This window comes from Hyposmocoma kahamanoa, unplaced genomic scaffold, assembly GCF_003589595.1.
Source record: "Hyposmocoma kahamanoa isolate Upper Pololo Valley unplaced genomic scaffold, ASM358959v1 64, whole genome shotgun sequence".
Taxonomy (NCBI): domain Eukaryota; kingdom Metazoa; phylum Arthropoda; class Insecta; order Lepidoptera; family Cosmopterigidae; genus Hyposmocoma; species Hyposmocoma kahamanoa.
In genome coordinates, this window is record NW_020653852.1 from 9,318,531 (window position 1) to 9,334,919 (window position 16,389).

The 16,389-nt window shown below is 35.6% G+C and overlaps 1 protein-coding gene across 1 annotated transcript; it reads left to right on the top strand.

Annotated features, from left to right (window-relative positions):
* Window positions 1-205: 205 nt before the first annotated feature.
* Window positions 206-9,957, top strand: LOC113230998 (protein twisted gastrulation-like). The gene is made up of 5 exons (XM_026465127.1): window positions 206-592; window positions 1,483-1,689; window positions 4,584-4,719; window positions 4,831-4,899; window positions 8,211-9,957. The coding sequence occupies exons 1-5, from the start codon at window positions 391-393 to the stop codon at window positions 8,320-8,322; spliced, it is 726 nt and encodes a 241-aa protein (XP_026320912.1). The 5' UTR covers window positions 206-390; the 3' UTR covers window positions 8,323-9,957.
* Window positions 9,958-16,389: the final 6,432 nt, after the last annotated feature.

Sequence of the window (16,389 nt, forward strand, 5' to 3'; positions counted from 1 at the left end):
ATTGACGCTATAGCTGAATACCATCCAGGCAGTAAAATATTTCAAATATCTTTATTTACAATAGTAACATTATTATAACATTTATTTCTTTCTTTTGATGTTTCTCAATATCTGTCCATTCATTCATTTCATTTCATTCGTTCGAAAACTTTGCAGGAGGAAGTGCTCGCTCGTGGAACATAAAACTTTGTAAATTTAATAAAACTTTTCCCTTTTGATATAAAGAAGTATAATTTACTAAAACTTTTTCAGACATTCTGCAAATTAAATATACGACTAACGTAACTATATCAAACGTATTCGTGGTTAATGAAACAAAAACTTACATATTAGTTGTTTATTTTTCCAAGCTCGTGTACATTTATTGACCGTTTGAGAGTACTTTCAGAGATGGCTGGCAAATTTTATTTTATCGTGGCACTAATCTGCATAGTGCCTATAATATACGCGTGTAACGAAGCCATATGCGCTAGTGTAGTGTCCAAGTGTATGCTTACTCAGTCATGTAAATGTGATTTGAAAGATTGCTCCTGCTGCAAGGATTGCTTCAACTGTCTCAGCTACCTATACAGCGAATGCTGTAGTTGTGTTGGTAAGATTTTCTATCAAATTGTGTTGAACATTTACTCAAGATATTCCCCATACAAAAGCCGCATGCACTTCTGTTTTACAAAGACCCCTAAAGCTTTACTTTTATTATAATTTACGTAGTTCTGTTCTACTTTGACACTTTATGTGCTAAGACGTACTATTTTCCTCTTTGTTATGTTCTAATAGTGGATAGAATTCTAGCAGATGTAAATACAGCATATGTGATTCTTAAATTTGTAACTTCAAATTACTCTATTTTTTGGAAGTTACAAAGAATTTCGTACCATGACACTATCACTATACATTGAAGATTTTATGGATGGATGAGGTACAGAATGTGTATTAGGATCATAGCAAGTGAAGGGCTGTGGTCTCTGCCTACCATGATGGGGGAAAGGCGTGAAGTGTACTTGGCTTTAATTCATTAAAAAGAAAACATTTTGCAGTGAATGTAGGACCCAGCACCCACCATATGCAAAACAGGCACCTAGACACTGAGGTGCGGGCACCAGCTTGTTACACACCATGTCAGACCCAATTTTCATCAGAATTAGCATGACAGATTCATAGTTACTAACAAGTGGTCTATCTTATATCTTGTTACTGATAATAATACTAAAACTATATTGGCAGCTGCAAACTTGCAATTGTAAGGTCAAAGGACAATCAGTAATAATACACTCCTACAATAAAACAAAATTGAAGATTATTTATAAATATACACTTAAATTTAATGATTTACATAGTGAGATTATTATAAATTCTTCTTGGTTTTTGTTTATCACTGTTTAACTCTGTAAAGGAATTTCATTAATTTTTATGACAATAGACTATTATACTAATGAAGTACCATTCCCATGAAAAATATTTATCAACATGTTTCTGATACAGACATGTGTCCAAAACCAAACGACACACGAACAGAGTTATCCAAAACGTCATATGTCGAAGAACTTGATGATGGAGTGCCTGGGCTGTTCTCGGCTCTAACTATTGATCCTGACCCTCAAGAGAGATGGCTGTCTATAACGTTTCCTACGGATATTGATATATCTGCAGTAAGACTGGCTGCAGAGAACAAACTGGTCTATCATTTACGTAAGTGATATTTGAATTCTTTTCTTTATGTAAATAATTTATATTTTATTAACCTGGAACATCTTAACGCAACACAGGTACCATTAAAAGAAAAGTTTGTTTTTTACAATTTCTTACAAAAAAAACCATTCTTCTTTTCCACACATAAATCTTCAAGAATTTGTAGTACAACCTTAAACTTAATTTTTAACTTATTGTAAAAAAAAGAAAAATAATTATAATTATATTTTGTAACTTTTCTTATGCAAGGATCTTTCATTCCAAGCTCAGTAGTGTTTCATACATTACAACACATCATTGATGACCTCAATGACCCAATGCTTTGCACTGTGTGTTCTGGATTAGGAGGTTACAGTTTTGAGTTCCAATAGGACCAATTTCGGGAATTATCTTAATTGTTCCTGGTTTGGGTGTTCTAGGTAGTGCCTTTGAGTAAATTCTGTTGCCCTGGCACTTATAGTACAGGGAATTCAACTCATGCCACTCAAACTATGTTGATACCAGTAATTGTTGTGGCTATGTAGCACATTACATTATAAAATTTTGTAACAGTAGAGCACCTTGTAAAATAGTTTGTCCAGGGAAGCACTGCCACCTTACCTACTTCTGGCGCCAAGCAATAATGTGAGCATTACTGCGTTTCGGTTTGGAAGGGTAAGGGTGCTGATAAAACTACATGCAAAAGACCTGTCAAATTATGTCTCAGGGTAACCGGCGCAGTGGCAGAGCCTCTAGGTCTTTGTGATTTAAAGCTCTGAGTGGCATTATATGTCGCTTACCGACAGGCGCACAACTTATTCGTCCCGCCACTTGGTAATATATAAAAAATATAAAAATTCGTAAGATTTGCTGTCTCGACCTGTAGCAGTGGCGGTACCCCTCAAAACTTTGCTGTTGATTGGCACTGCAACAGTTATGGATGTCGCTTACCACCAGACGCACAAATTGTTCGTCGCTTCACCTGACATAAAAAAAATATGCTCACAAAAAAGTTACGCTAAATTTGACTGATTAAAATATACCTACAAAGATAATCAGAAAATTGTTGTATATATCATATTATTTTGCAAAGACTTGTTGAGAATTTTTCTTAAGAAACTAATATATTTGTTTTAAATAGCACTAATCATATTGTAGGTAACTGTACCTATAATATCTTCATAAGAAAACGGATAACATTAGAAAGAAAATTCTCATTTCAAAAGGCATTGTTGAATTGAGACCTCACACTGGCAGTCATAAATTGGACAAAAAATAAGGTATTAAGCTTGCACCCTGCTGTGGTGACTCATTACATTGGAATCTCTACCTGCCCAAGTGTTTGGTCAACAACTACCTTTGTTTCAATGTGTGGTCTATTATGAGAATTTTATTTTTTTGTTCCTGCTCTTAGATAGTGTAATTCTCTTGTCTATGAGGATTTATACATATACATAATAGAACTTTGTCTTTTGCAATTTAGGAATTATAATCCCTAAACTTTTCGCGATGGCAAAGCAGTTGAGAATTAGTCATAAATACTTATGAAAAGTTATTATTTTATTCTTTCAAATATAAACAAAAATCAGTTGTTGTCACACTCAATACCAATTAGAGTTTATAGTTTTTATTTGGGCCGAATAAAAACTATATATATAAGAAAAAATACAGTAAATTATCATGTAATTCCTGTTACATCATTAACATACTAGCTATTCACATTGTGATTAAATTTTTATGAAGAATGATTCAATTGCATACCATCTAGCGATTTTTCGAATCGATTCACTTCATTGCGATTTTTAAGCGAATCGATTCAAAAGTAAGTCGTGGAAAAAGATCATATTCATAGTTTAAACAAGTCTCATCTAGTTAATGATTTCGTCAAGTACAAGAACGTAAAATGAAGAGGACAATGCTTTGTATATTAAGTTATACGACAATATTATTGAAAAGTTAAGTTTGATGTAAAGGATTTGCATCTGTGAAAAGCTAAAATAACATTTACATATTATTATGGCAATTAAATCACGTAATAAAAGTTTATTTATTATAAATCCAGAGCATATGATCCGATCCGTGGATCTATTCAGAGGCCTACGATCATCACGATCCAAAAATCGATTCAAAGCAAAAAATCGTGTATCCCTAGAACTTAAATACGTTGTGTATGTTGTATAGTGTTTCTAGAAAAGTAATATAACTACCTATGGGTTACTTTAAGTCGTCAAAAAAGGTAACATATTAAATGAAAACTGCCTACTTATATGTAATGTAGTTTACTCATGGCCAAATAACAATAGCAACCAAATGCTTATTATTTGCATACTTTGGTATTTTAACAAACTTAAGTTACTGAAACTGAAGTGAAATAAACAATTACTTTCATGGCAATTTTCCTACGTGCATTAATTAGGCCGTATAATTCTGCCTTTTTATTCGCATATTATTGCGGCTATTCGGCTACGCTCCTGGCCAAATGTTTGGTATTCTGCATGACACCGAATAAACTATTTATTGCAACACTACTGTAAACATTATCGGCACGGAATAAGATGATTATCGGCAATCGGTTTGAAATACAACTATTGAAACAATTTAATTAATTCATCCCTTTAACTGATCCTTACTTGAGTTATTAATTTTGCCGTTTGTGAGGGTTTTTCGTTCTTTCGTAAATGTAAAATGACGTTTTTGGCAGCCAATATATGAATATTCGACATTCGATATGTATGTACAGACGGTAGCACATCACGCTACATATTGACGGATCTTGTTCTGTTACACTGGAGACAATATTCGCACAAAAGTGTATAGTTCGATGTGCTGATGACTGTACTAGTGTAATATTCTGAAAAACCGAAAAGAATCGAAAATTTGCAATCTACAATGGCATTTCTTCCAAATCATTACAGAGAGCGTGGAACAAGAATCTATACCGGAAAGCCGCAACGTGGTAACAATTAACTGCACGGTCGCATACATGTCGCAGTGCATGTCGTGCGACAAATGCCGCTATTCGTGCCGCTCCATGGGCGCTACCAGCTTACGGTAAGATCACTGAATAGACGTTGATACAGTTATGTATATTTCTTATTTATGTTCTAGTTTTAATTACTGAGTTATGCTTATTAAGATAAAGTAAATATAACTGTTTTCCAGATGGTTCCACGATGGTTGCTGCGAATGTATAGGTGACAAATGCCTGTTATATGGAATCAATGAGAACAAGTAAGTTTTGAATAATTACGAGTACCGTCTACGTGGCTATGAAACGAGAGCAATGTCGAGAAAATTACATGCGCAAACCAAAATAACAGTGTTCACAAGAAACCACATTGCGTAAACAAAACTGGCCTAAAATAACGTACATTAAAGTATTGTACATAATACAGATTATAAGATTCGTAACATAAATGATCACATATTTTTAGTTGTTTTACTACCAAAGATGTTGGTAGAAAAACAAGTAAAAATATGTGGTCATTTATGTTGCTTCTTGAAAATGTGCCTACTTATTTAAAGCGCTAAAAAATCCATGAAATATATATTTAACTTCTAGTAACAGTTGTTACAATTTTTTGCGGCGTAGTCGGAAAGTAGTTTAAATACGTATTTAATTCAGTTACCAACCTGATTCAAAGTATAGCTATCTATTTCGAAGCAGTAATATTGAACACCCGGCAAGGCCGTCTTGATGATTAGCATATTGATGGATGCGCACACCCTACCAGCAATGTATCGGGTTGCAACACAGGTGTTGCTGAGAAACTTTCGGTCATTCTAAATGGATAATATAATCCTTCAATAATACGGGCCTTTCTGAATCTTTTCGGATCAAATTTTTACTGGCCAAATTATAAGAGTGACGCGAGACGAACGTAATCTTGTGAGTTGTAAACATTCTATGCCTGTTAGTCGCGTATTTTACGCTGCATTCGGTTTCATATAAAAGTCCAAATATGTGATCATAGCGTGGAGATCAAATGTCGGATAGAACAAGCGCGTAACGCATTTCTAAAGTTGAGTCATCTACTCTGCAATCGATCCTTGAAAATCTCTGCCAGGGTGCGTTTGGCACGTTACATACATACATACACACGACGACATAAAATGAGTTGTTTGTCGACTCACACGCGTGATTAGGACCGAACTTCAGTCGCAGTGTTACCTTACACATCTAGATGTTCATATAAACTTCCATAAATATGAAACTGCCCACACTTTAATCTTTTCATATTGAGTGTAGATATACGCAGCTTCGTTCTCTAACATTAGCCTCTAATGCTTCTTAAATTCATACTTTGTTTAATGGATCTATTATATGACACAAACACCAAGTACAAACGCTATCCAGGCACGCAACGCGACTACACATGACAGGAGGTCTTCTTCTAATCCACAACGGCAACACATCAGAGAAGCCCTCAAGGCTGCCATGCCAGTAAAGCTTTTTTCTCAACCCCAGATCTTGAATTTTTTTGAGGCGGGGCAAAAACTGAAAATGACGCCCCAGCCCGTCTATATTTTTACCTTTATCATCATCATCATCATCATTTCTGCCATCAGAAGCCCACTGATGGACACATTCCTCACGGAAAGAACGACACAAGGACCTATCTTGCGCTGCTCTTTCTGTGTTAAGCCTATTTATTTACAAATATACATACATGGACGTGTAGGACATTTATTTAGGAGAGCACAGGATAGGGTCTGAAATAAATAACGTAATGAAAAAAATAAAGTACTAGACTTAGGGTCGTATTCTAGAACTCTACTCAATGCTCAAGTCAGGACTTGAGTATGATTCAAAGCACTAGAAATCATACTCAAGTCCTTGCCATTAGGGTCGTATTTCCAGTGCTTGAAATCATACTCAAGGCTGCTCAAATCCTGACATGAGCATTGAGTAGAGTTCTGTAATACGACACTTAAGAGCATTTAGGACGGGAGGCGCTATTAGCGTTGTTTCTCAAACAAAACTCTGTCATTTTTTTGAGGGGCGGGAGGGTGTACTACAAGCAAACAGGAGTATGTAGTACGTCACGACTTGACTTTTGTTAATTGTAAACTCTAAAATGTGGCCTGAAAGGTCCATGTTTAAGCGAAGAATAATTACAATGATGACCTAATAGGTCATCATTGTAATTATCGATCGATAATTCAGTGTTTGCAGAATGTTCGAATTACTCGTAATATTTTTTTACGTAATCGATAAATTGAATCAATGTGATCATCGTAAAAAAAAATATGTTAAAATAGAAAACCAGCAATTAATACAAAAAATAAACTTGTATACGGAATGTAATTTCTTCCTTGGTTAGACTAGACGCAGTAGATATTGTTTAATCGATTTCATTTTTTTTGTATGTATGTTACGCGTTAAGTCCGGTATTGTGCAACGATTTTCATGATTCTTTTTTTTTTGTTGAAAAGAGGGTATCTCCATAGTAGCCCCATTTAATTTTGAAGAAAATCATCCACCTCTAAAGAGTGACTGTTCACGCAAGAAGATTCATTTTTATAAATAGTGCCTAAATTTTATTATAAGGAGCAATTATTTTAATGGTTGCTTTTGCTATTCTCTAATTCAAGGCGTTTTTCTCTCAATATACTTTGAGTAGTGACAACCGATTTTTATTATCTCCTGTGTCAAGTTCCGTATAGTGGCGAACTAGGGGATGAATCCGGGTTTGCGCAACTTTCCGGTAACCGATTTCAAAAAACTTGGCAAATAGATGTAATTTCATGTACTTTGAGGTCGGTTTTTTTAGTACTCTGTACTGAGATTATTATTTTACAATTCTGCATGGCGAAAGACGACATGTTTCGTGGAGCACTTGACTTGACGCGGTTAATTCGATAATGGAAATGGAAAGAAATCGATTCCAAAGTAGTTTTATTGGCAGTAGGTAATTTTGGGCTCATACTTTGACAGAGGGGACTGCCTATCGTTGCCGCCTCCACTTCTATATGCTCTAAGATACTAGACGCCTCAGTGGTCAAAGTTGAGTTAATGATGAGTAGTGTATTCGTCTGCTAAGTTTGAATTTGCCACCCGGGGCACGGGCCCCGGCTTGCACCCTCTACATCCGAGGCTGCTTTTTCTTCATTCTATCAAGTGTGGGTCGTCAAAGGGACCCAACCCTTTTCTAAGTAGTAATTGAATAAAATACGTTCGTGTGGCGCCCCAACCGAATTTCAGTCGAACGTAAACTGTGAGACTCAAAAAATGCGACTGACAACTTACTAAATTACGCTCTTCTGTAGGGCTAGCCCGATAGGGCGCAACTTGCGCGAGACCTCTATGCGGAAATAGCAGTATTAGCAGTACTGGCCTTGTCCATAATATAAACTAACACCGAGCACGAGTATGCGACTGGACCTCAGCTTCGGGCTTCGTGCCCAGCTTAGGTTACTAGTTGTGGACTTCACGTACATTATAATTTTTATGAACTATCTCTGAGATAACGGTATAATGCACCACTTAAACAATTGATAAATTTATAATGTAACCACATTTGTATTTCATGACATTTCAGATGCCTGGCGTGTCCTGGTAACGGTAAGAGTATTGTAGAGAACGACCTGGACGATGACCTCACATACGAAGATCTGGATTATGGAGAAGATGTCGACACACAGTCCATCTAAACATATTTGCGATTTACGCATATCTGCTTTAAGTTCATTTTTTTTATTTTGTAATTTGAAGAATCTCGTAATGTGCCAGGGTGGCAATTATATCTTGACCCTTGCTGACCTGTACTGTTGTGGATCGAATCCATCATTTCAAAGTGCCAGAGTAACCTGTCCGCCTTGGAATTTACTAATTTATGACTTGATCAATTACGGAATGTATAGGTTTGCAAAATAGTGAAGAAAACTCTTGAAGATCTACGACACTACTATTTAAAACAATAAAAAAAGAAGTTATAATTTATATTGTTATATAATTTTTAATTGATAGCAATATTTTTTTGTAAAAACAATACGAGTCCTCCATACTTACTTGACAATGGTGTAGATTTATTCTCGCACACATATTTAAATCTATTTATGCGTAATTTGTTTAATTTAAGAAAAGCGTGATCCCCTTTTGCATTACAATTGTCATGCCATTTAGAACAAAATGATAATTAATGGACTGGCAACGCAAACAGAATTTCAGATGGCGCTGCGTACGCTAGTTCCACACTTTATAGAGGGTTTGCGCATTACGTCCGACTCTTATCTGGGGGTCTACTCTCGATCTCTGTCCGATACAATAGGTCCGAGTTTTCTAGATTTGTATACTCTCGCATTCGTAACGAATACGATTCGGGTGCAGCGCGCAAACGCGCTAACTTGGAACTTTCGTAGTGCCATTTTGTCGGATATCATACTCATTAATGATTAGTTGATTAAGGAGTATGGCGCTCCTATTTGCACCGAGTCTAAACTTGACCTTAAGCGTGACTTTGGGAATGCAATGGTGTCCTGGACACCTGCAAGGAAAACGTTTATATGAAATAATTTAAGTATTCGTATTTTTAAGGAATTTTTAATTATACAAGCACGATATGTTATGTTTATAAACCCAGTCTGTATTATTAAATTTATATTTGTACTGATTATAGTCCCACATACTTAGAAAATACTAGCATAAAAAGTCTTTACTGCGAAATTGAAACCGATTCCATTATACCTAAGGCCTTGTTTTTAGCAAAAAAACCGTGAAATTTCTATTCCGTCTCAGGAGAGTTTGCGTTCCGAATAACTAATATAGTAGAGAACGTGACAATTTTGATTAGATTTCGCATAATTGTCATTCGTTCGAAATTTATTGCTACATTTCTGTGTCATACACATTAACCTATCGATGGAAATCGGTTTCATATCTCGCCGCTGTCTCGACTAACTGTGGTAAATTGGGGTAAATTTTTCATGGAAATGTATTTACGCTGAATTTATAAATAAAGGGTTATTTGTAAAATACTAACAACCTCTCAGGACCATCATCACAACAATTTTTGTTTCATGACTTAATAATTCATCAGATTTTACTTTCGCACAAAAATAATGTTTAAATGGATCACTCTAGACAGTGATGAGTGATAACTCTGTGTGGTAACAAAAGAAAGCGTTAGCATAAACATCGGTCCGATGCAAAACGCAGGAACTGGGGGACGACTCCCTTTCTCTCCGTCCAACATCCGTCCGTAATAACAACTGTCAATTATTTTTTTAATAATCATGTATCGATATATATATATATGTAAGTCGTACGCCTGGAGGTAAGCGATTCAGAGCTTTAAATCGCAAAGATTTTATGGGCACTGCCACTGCGCCCGTCACCCTGAGACATAAGTTACAAGTCACATGTGCCTGTAATTTTACCAGCACCCTTACCCTTCTAAACCGGAACGCAGTAATGCTCACATTATTGCTTGGCGGCACAAATGGATAATAAGATGGCAGTACTTTCCTAGACGAACTCTTTCACAAGGTTAAGCTCTACTGCTCTAATAAGTAATACTTGTCCAAATGCGTAATACTTGAGGAAATTAAAAGACGCATGATGCAAATGAAGCTTCATACTTGACATTGTCTTTTGAGTCTTCTTTCGATTTGACTGTTATTATTTCGGACGAATGTCGAATGGAGAACGGTTGCCTGGCAGAGATTGCTATTTAGCAATAAGGCCGCCTGTTGTACACTGTATTTTTGATTGTTTTGTATTTTTGCTTGTTTATTGTGCAATCAAGAATATTGAGAACGAGAGTAGGCTCCCAGGAGTGAGCGTTATCGGGGAGGATGTTGTTGGACGTTTGAACTTACCAAATACAGCAGGCTGATTTTAATTCAAATCGTAGCCCATCCGAGTCTCGAAATCAGATGAGTTTCCGAGCGAGAAGATGGACCTGATTCCTACTATATCTTTCTAATTTGTGAGTTAACTATTGTTCCGATTTGAAATGTCAAAAGTTTCCGATCGGCCAGTTGTGAATCGCAATTACGCGCATCGACTCGGAAGAGACGCAGTTTCCGATCAGGAGAGGCAATCAAAATCAAGCAGCAGATCTAAAAAGTGTCAGATGGTGCTACAAAAACTCAAAAGTTTATTTTTGGTAACCTTTTATTATTTTTTGTAAAAAGTCATGGAACAAAAGTTTTTGTTAAAGTAATATAGTCCTGCGTGGTTGTTTGTATTTTACAAATAACCGGAGGATATCCGTTTTTGAAAGCTAAGTAAAATACATACGACAAAAATGTCGCATGTGGCAGTTACTAAAGAAGCACGATGTGTATGCTAAATTTAATTTTTCCACCGTGCTCCCGTGCGCCGTGCACCGTGCATCTTCAGGTTTAAATAATTTGCGTCTCTGTGAGTGAGGAGCGTTAGTATGGAAGCACCTTTGTGATACTGTAATGAATACCGAATTTTATAATGGCACATTTTGTTAAGTGTATTTACATAATAAGGAGGTACCTGAATATCGAACCTAAAATAATTCACGTTTTTTAAATCATATATTTTTTAACTTTTTACTATACATTTGACATTTTTAAATTTATTTTTAATTTTTATTTTATTTTAAATTTCGATTTATTTAGTATTTTTTTAAGAAGTGTATGTGCAGAATTTTATGAATATATTTGTAATGAAAATAAGTTGTTGGTTTGGTCGGTTACTGATTACAGTTGACGCTCAACAGCTAGGTCCTTGTCTTTAACATGAATTTTTTTTAATTGCAATAACCATTTTAGGAAAAGAGGGTGTAGAGTGACAACTACACCGCCACTTTAAATGTTGTCTATCACATCCTACAACAACAAAGAAACATTTTCAGTAAATATTTATCTCGAGTGCTATTTGCTAACCTATAGTAAATATTGAATTATTATTTTTTTTGTCTCTTAGTCGAAACCATTTCATTTATAATTAACATTACATTTCGTAAACACTCCATTATTATTATCTCGTAAGTGCCAAACGTAATGCTTGTACAAAAAATGCCATGTTCTTAATTGTAATAATTTCGTTATAAAGTGTAAGTTTATTCAAGTTTTAATAACTTCTGACGAAAAATATATAATATTAATATATTATATATTTTTCGTGAACAAATGAACAAAAAAGATGCGTAAAAGATTATATAATAGACAATTGTAAATTATGGTTTACCTCTTAACTCTTTGCTATCGTGAATGAAAGCGCACATTTTTGTGTATGCTTATCTAAATAAACTTTAAAAAAAATTATGGCCCTAACATATTTTTTAGAAGCGATTGTGATGCGACGTCAATATACCATGTAAACAATTTTCTATGTTACGAATCTCCGAACATAATATTTGTTACAAATTTATCTTAAAGACTCTTATATTAATTTTATGCCTTATATTATAATTTATATTTAGGTGCTTTTGGGTCAGTTTTGCTATTTTTGTATGCAATTTACAATTTTTAAGATTTTTTATGTGGATCTGAAATAAATTTGATATTATAAATATTTTTGTTTTGTATGACAAATTATATTAGTGTGATGTATATTTAGAATATTATAATTTATTCATATATTGCGAACTTTAGTTACAAGTATTTTATTATAAATATACGCTATAAAGTAAACGTAATGAACGAATTTGAAATCTTGAAGTAACGGATGTAGAAGCTATGCAATGTCTATTACATTATGACTTATTAATCGGATGGATTTTAGTAATCAATTTCAGACGTTCGATTACAGTTAGTGCATGCTCTGCATATTATAGTAAATAGTACAACAACTACGAAGAGACACCGATGCGACTGAAAATGCTAATTTGCAAATAAAATAATATAAATCTCATATTAAATCCGATTTTGTCCTACAAAGCAACAAAATTCTTGATTAATTATCATGAAAAAAGTGGTATATCATTATAATAGACGAATTTATTGATTCTTATTTTCATATTTTGTTCGTGGCGTAATAACGCCATTCTGATTACAAATTAGTACGCTCTACGTTGTCATTTAGGTAATAATTTTACGTGCCCTCGCGGCACGCAACTAAGCAGTGTGATGCCACTGTTTACCAGATTTATCATTATTAGGGTGGCCTCATGCAAGAGCTACGCGGCTCCCGCAGAGTACATACCGCCCTTCATCACTGCGACCATTGATTGGTCTTTTTTATCATCTTTATTTCATTATAAAATAAAGAAATAGTCGTATTGATTGAATACATAATTCATAAATACTGCTCATTCGTACGGCAGATTCCTGTGAAAAGAATGAGCAAGAAACTAGGGGTTGCTCTTCGTAAATATATACATTTGACTACATTTATCATTTACAATATTCTTTTCAAACATCTTAGATCGAGAATACCTATAAGAGCTGAACGAGTCACAAAATTGTAATCGCCAATAATTAATAATTAAGCGGGGTCAAGACCAACAGTGATAAAGAACCGAAGGACTTTCCTGGCTTCCACTGTTTTAATGTCCTTTGGTTGTGCCCTGTGCCTTCCCAGTATGGAGGTTAATATGCCCACCAAGGGTCAGCATTGGGTAAGGAGACTTTCATCCGCCTCGTGTCTTGTTAGTAGCAGTAGAGCTCCTTGTGAAAGAGTTCGTCCAAGGAAGTACTGCCACCTTACCTATTTCTGCCGCCAAGCGGCAATGTGAGCGAGCATTACTGCGTTCCCGTTTTGAAGAGAAAGGGCGCTGGTGAAATTACATGCACATGGGACTTGTCAACTTATATCTTGTTACAAGATTCACCCAAAGCCTGATCCTCACTTCACATCTTACTGGAACGACATTAATTAAACATGACTAGTAAATTATAATTATTTAAATACAAAATTAATATTTAATTGCAAGTTATATAACAATCAAAATGCTGTATGCCATTGCATAATTTTAATAGTTATTTTTATTAAATTCGTAATTGTCATGTAGACATATTGCTAGTAGCTGTGAGTTGTACCTTCCGGAGCTTCGTCACATTTTACTAATATGCTTTAGTCACAGTCATCATGGTCAATTATAATTATTTAATTTGTCAATTATTAAACATTGAAATTATATAAACACTGAAGTTGTAGAATGCAATTAAAACTACTAGAAAATGATTAGAAGTATTTGTTTCGAAGGCAATTGTATTGACATCCAATTACGCCGCTAGAGGCCACGGCTAGTAAAGAAATTGTATGATTTTGGTCGAGGGAACGAAGAGTGGTTTTTTTGTTGTAGAGTGTCTGTTTGGTGAAAGAACAGAAATAAAACGGAATCCAGATACTATTGTGTGTTTGCTGTGCTCTTCTCCTGAGGTTTAATAATCTCCAGGTGACGGGTGCAGTGGCGGTGCCCCTCAGATCTTTGTGATTTAAAGCTCGTGAGTGGCACTGCAACTTCGGACAGGCGTAGGCGTATCGCTTACCACCGGGCGCACGACTTGTTTGTCCCGGCACTCGATATCATTAAAAATGTGCTTGGTCAAGTCTGTCCTATTAAGGCTCTAGTCAGCGTTCTAATGCCATTTCTGCCCAGTGCTAGAGCTCTAGTGTTTAGCAAAGTGGGCAGTTATTAGGGCGTTTGAATGCTCAAGACCATCTGTATGAAACCAGACGTCTCGGGAGACGTGTGCTCTGCCGTGGATTCACCGAATGAACTTTGCCAGTCTGCATGCTTTCTCTGAAGGTTTCGAGACTAATGAAGGCCTCCCTAGCACCAACCTTTGCCAGCTCATCTGCCGAGTTATTACCCTCAATATCAAAAGTGGCCTGGAACTCAGCGCGAGGCCACTTAATTCCTTTCCCCGAGAGTATTTTTCTATAATATAGTTTACAAAAATTTACTATAAAAAGGACTTTGAACACAGGAGGGTTTCAAAATACAAAGTCAACCTACTACCTAACTAACGAAAAAAATTATTATTAACAGAAATCAAAAAATATTTTGAATGTCATCTATAGCCACGCGTATTACGCTATCAGTGGCGTTAAATAGTTAATGATAATTACTTAGATGTTAGGACTTTCCGGCTTAGACTGACAATGGAACAGATGTATGCACGTGGTCTCGTTTGTGACGTAATCGCGTCATAAGATGGCCGAACTGATTTGAGACTAGATTATGAACAATCTCAGTACAGAGTACTAAAAAACCGACCTCAAAAGTACGTGGAATTACATCTATTTGCCAAGTTTAATTGAAATATTACCTAGTTCGCCACTATACAGAACTTGACATAAAAATAATAAAAATCGGTTCTCACTACTCAAAGTACATTGAGAGAAAAACATCTTGAATTGGAAAATAGCAAAACCAAGCATTAAAATAATTGCTCCTTAAGTAAAATTTAGACGCTATTTATAAAAATTAATGTTCATGCGTGATCAGCCACCCTTAGAGGTGGATTATTTTCTTCAAAATGAAATGGGACCACTATGGAGGTACCCTCTTTCCCAGCAAAAAAGAATCATGAAAATCGGTTCACCAATACCGGAGTTATCGCGTAACATACATACAAAAAAAAAACATACAGTCGAATTGAGAACCTCCTCCTTTTTTTGAAGTCAGTTAAAAAAACAATTGAATGACGATCAAAACGTCCCAATCAGAAATTTAGTAGCAGTAGAGCTCCTTGTGAAAGAGCTCGTTCATGGAAGTACAGCCACCTTATCTATTTCTGCCGCCAAGCAGTAATGTCAGCATTACTGTGTTCCGGTTTTGAAGGGTTAAGAGTGCTGGTGAAATTACAGGCACATGGGACTATGTCTCAGGGTGACGGGCACAGTGACAGTGCCCCTCAGATCTTTGCGATTTAAAACTCAGAGGGCCCACTGCAACTGTTATGGACAGGCGTGTAGCGTACCATCAGGCGCACGACTTGTTTGTCCCGTCACTTGATATTATAAAAAAAATCTAGTATTCTAGTTCTTAGGTTTTCGCGATTACTGCATATTTTTTTACGGATCTGAAAACGCGTAATCTAAAAGTATTAGGCTTTACAAAAAAAAAATTAATGATGAACAAATTGCTTGAATGGAGCTCTTAGGTTTTCGCGGTTGGTACATACCAATGTCCAAAATCAATTTTTTTTACGGATCTAAAAATCGCGTAATCTGAAGGTGTTAGCATTAAACATGCTCTACCGTTTGACGTTCTTGGTAAATTTATGATTTTTTTCTAGTATTGAAGCTATCTCTCGCGTTAATCCTATTTGCTATCATTTTAGATTAAAGCATTCGGCAAGACCATTATCGAACGATAATATAGTAGGTCGTCGTAAATTTTAATAACATTATCAACGTGGTCCCTATGAGTTTCTTAACCTGGTTTAGGTACGTAACGTATTGGTTAATTATTGCGCGCAGACGCGATCGTACAGTACGATAAATAATACTAAATAATAATAATATTAAAAGTAAATAATACTAAAAGTGTTTGTGCAATAAAAGTATTTCTAATACAAAATCTCTCTGTCCGCACCGCCTCTACATTTTTGATAAAGAATTTACGCTATTAAAACAGCATCGGCCCTAATGGCAATTTAATGCACATTGTACATGAGACCCATATCTCCTCGTCAGTTATAATGACGGTGGTAGACTTGCTCTGTCCTGCATCCAAATAATTTCGTATTATTTATAGTAGGCAAATCAGCTGATGGCCGTGTCTGTCGCGAGTAGTACTGCGGCCGCGGCACGAACTGAACGCTTATAACACGCTGTTTACTGTGGCA

Coding starts and splice junctions, on each gene's coding strand:
- LOC113230998 (XM_026465127.1), top strand. CDS start 391: ATGGCTGGCAAATTTTATTTTATCGTGGCACTAATCTGCATAGTGCCT. Junction 1,690..4,583: donor CAAACTGGTCTATCATTTAC/GTAAGTGATATT, acceptor AAATCATTACAG/AGAGCGTGGAACAAGAATCT. Junction 4,900..8,210: donor TATGGAATCAATGAGAACAA/GTAAGTTTTGAA, acceptor ATGACATTTCAG/ATGCCTGGCGTGTCCTGGTA.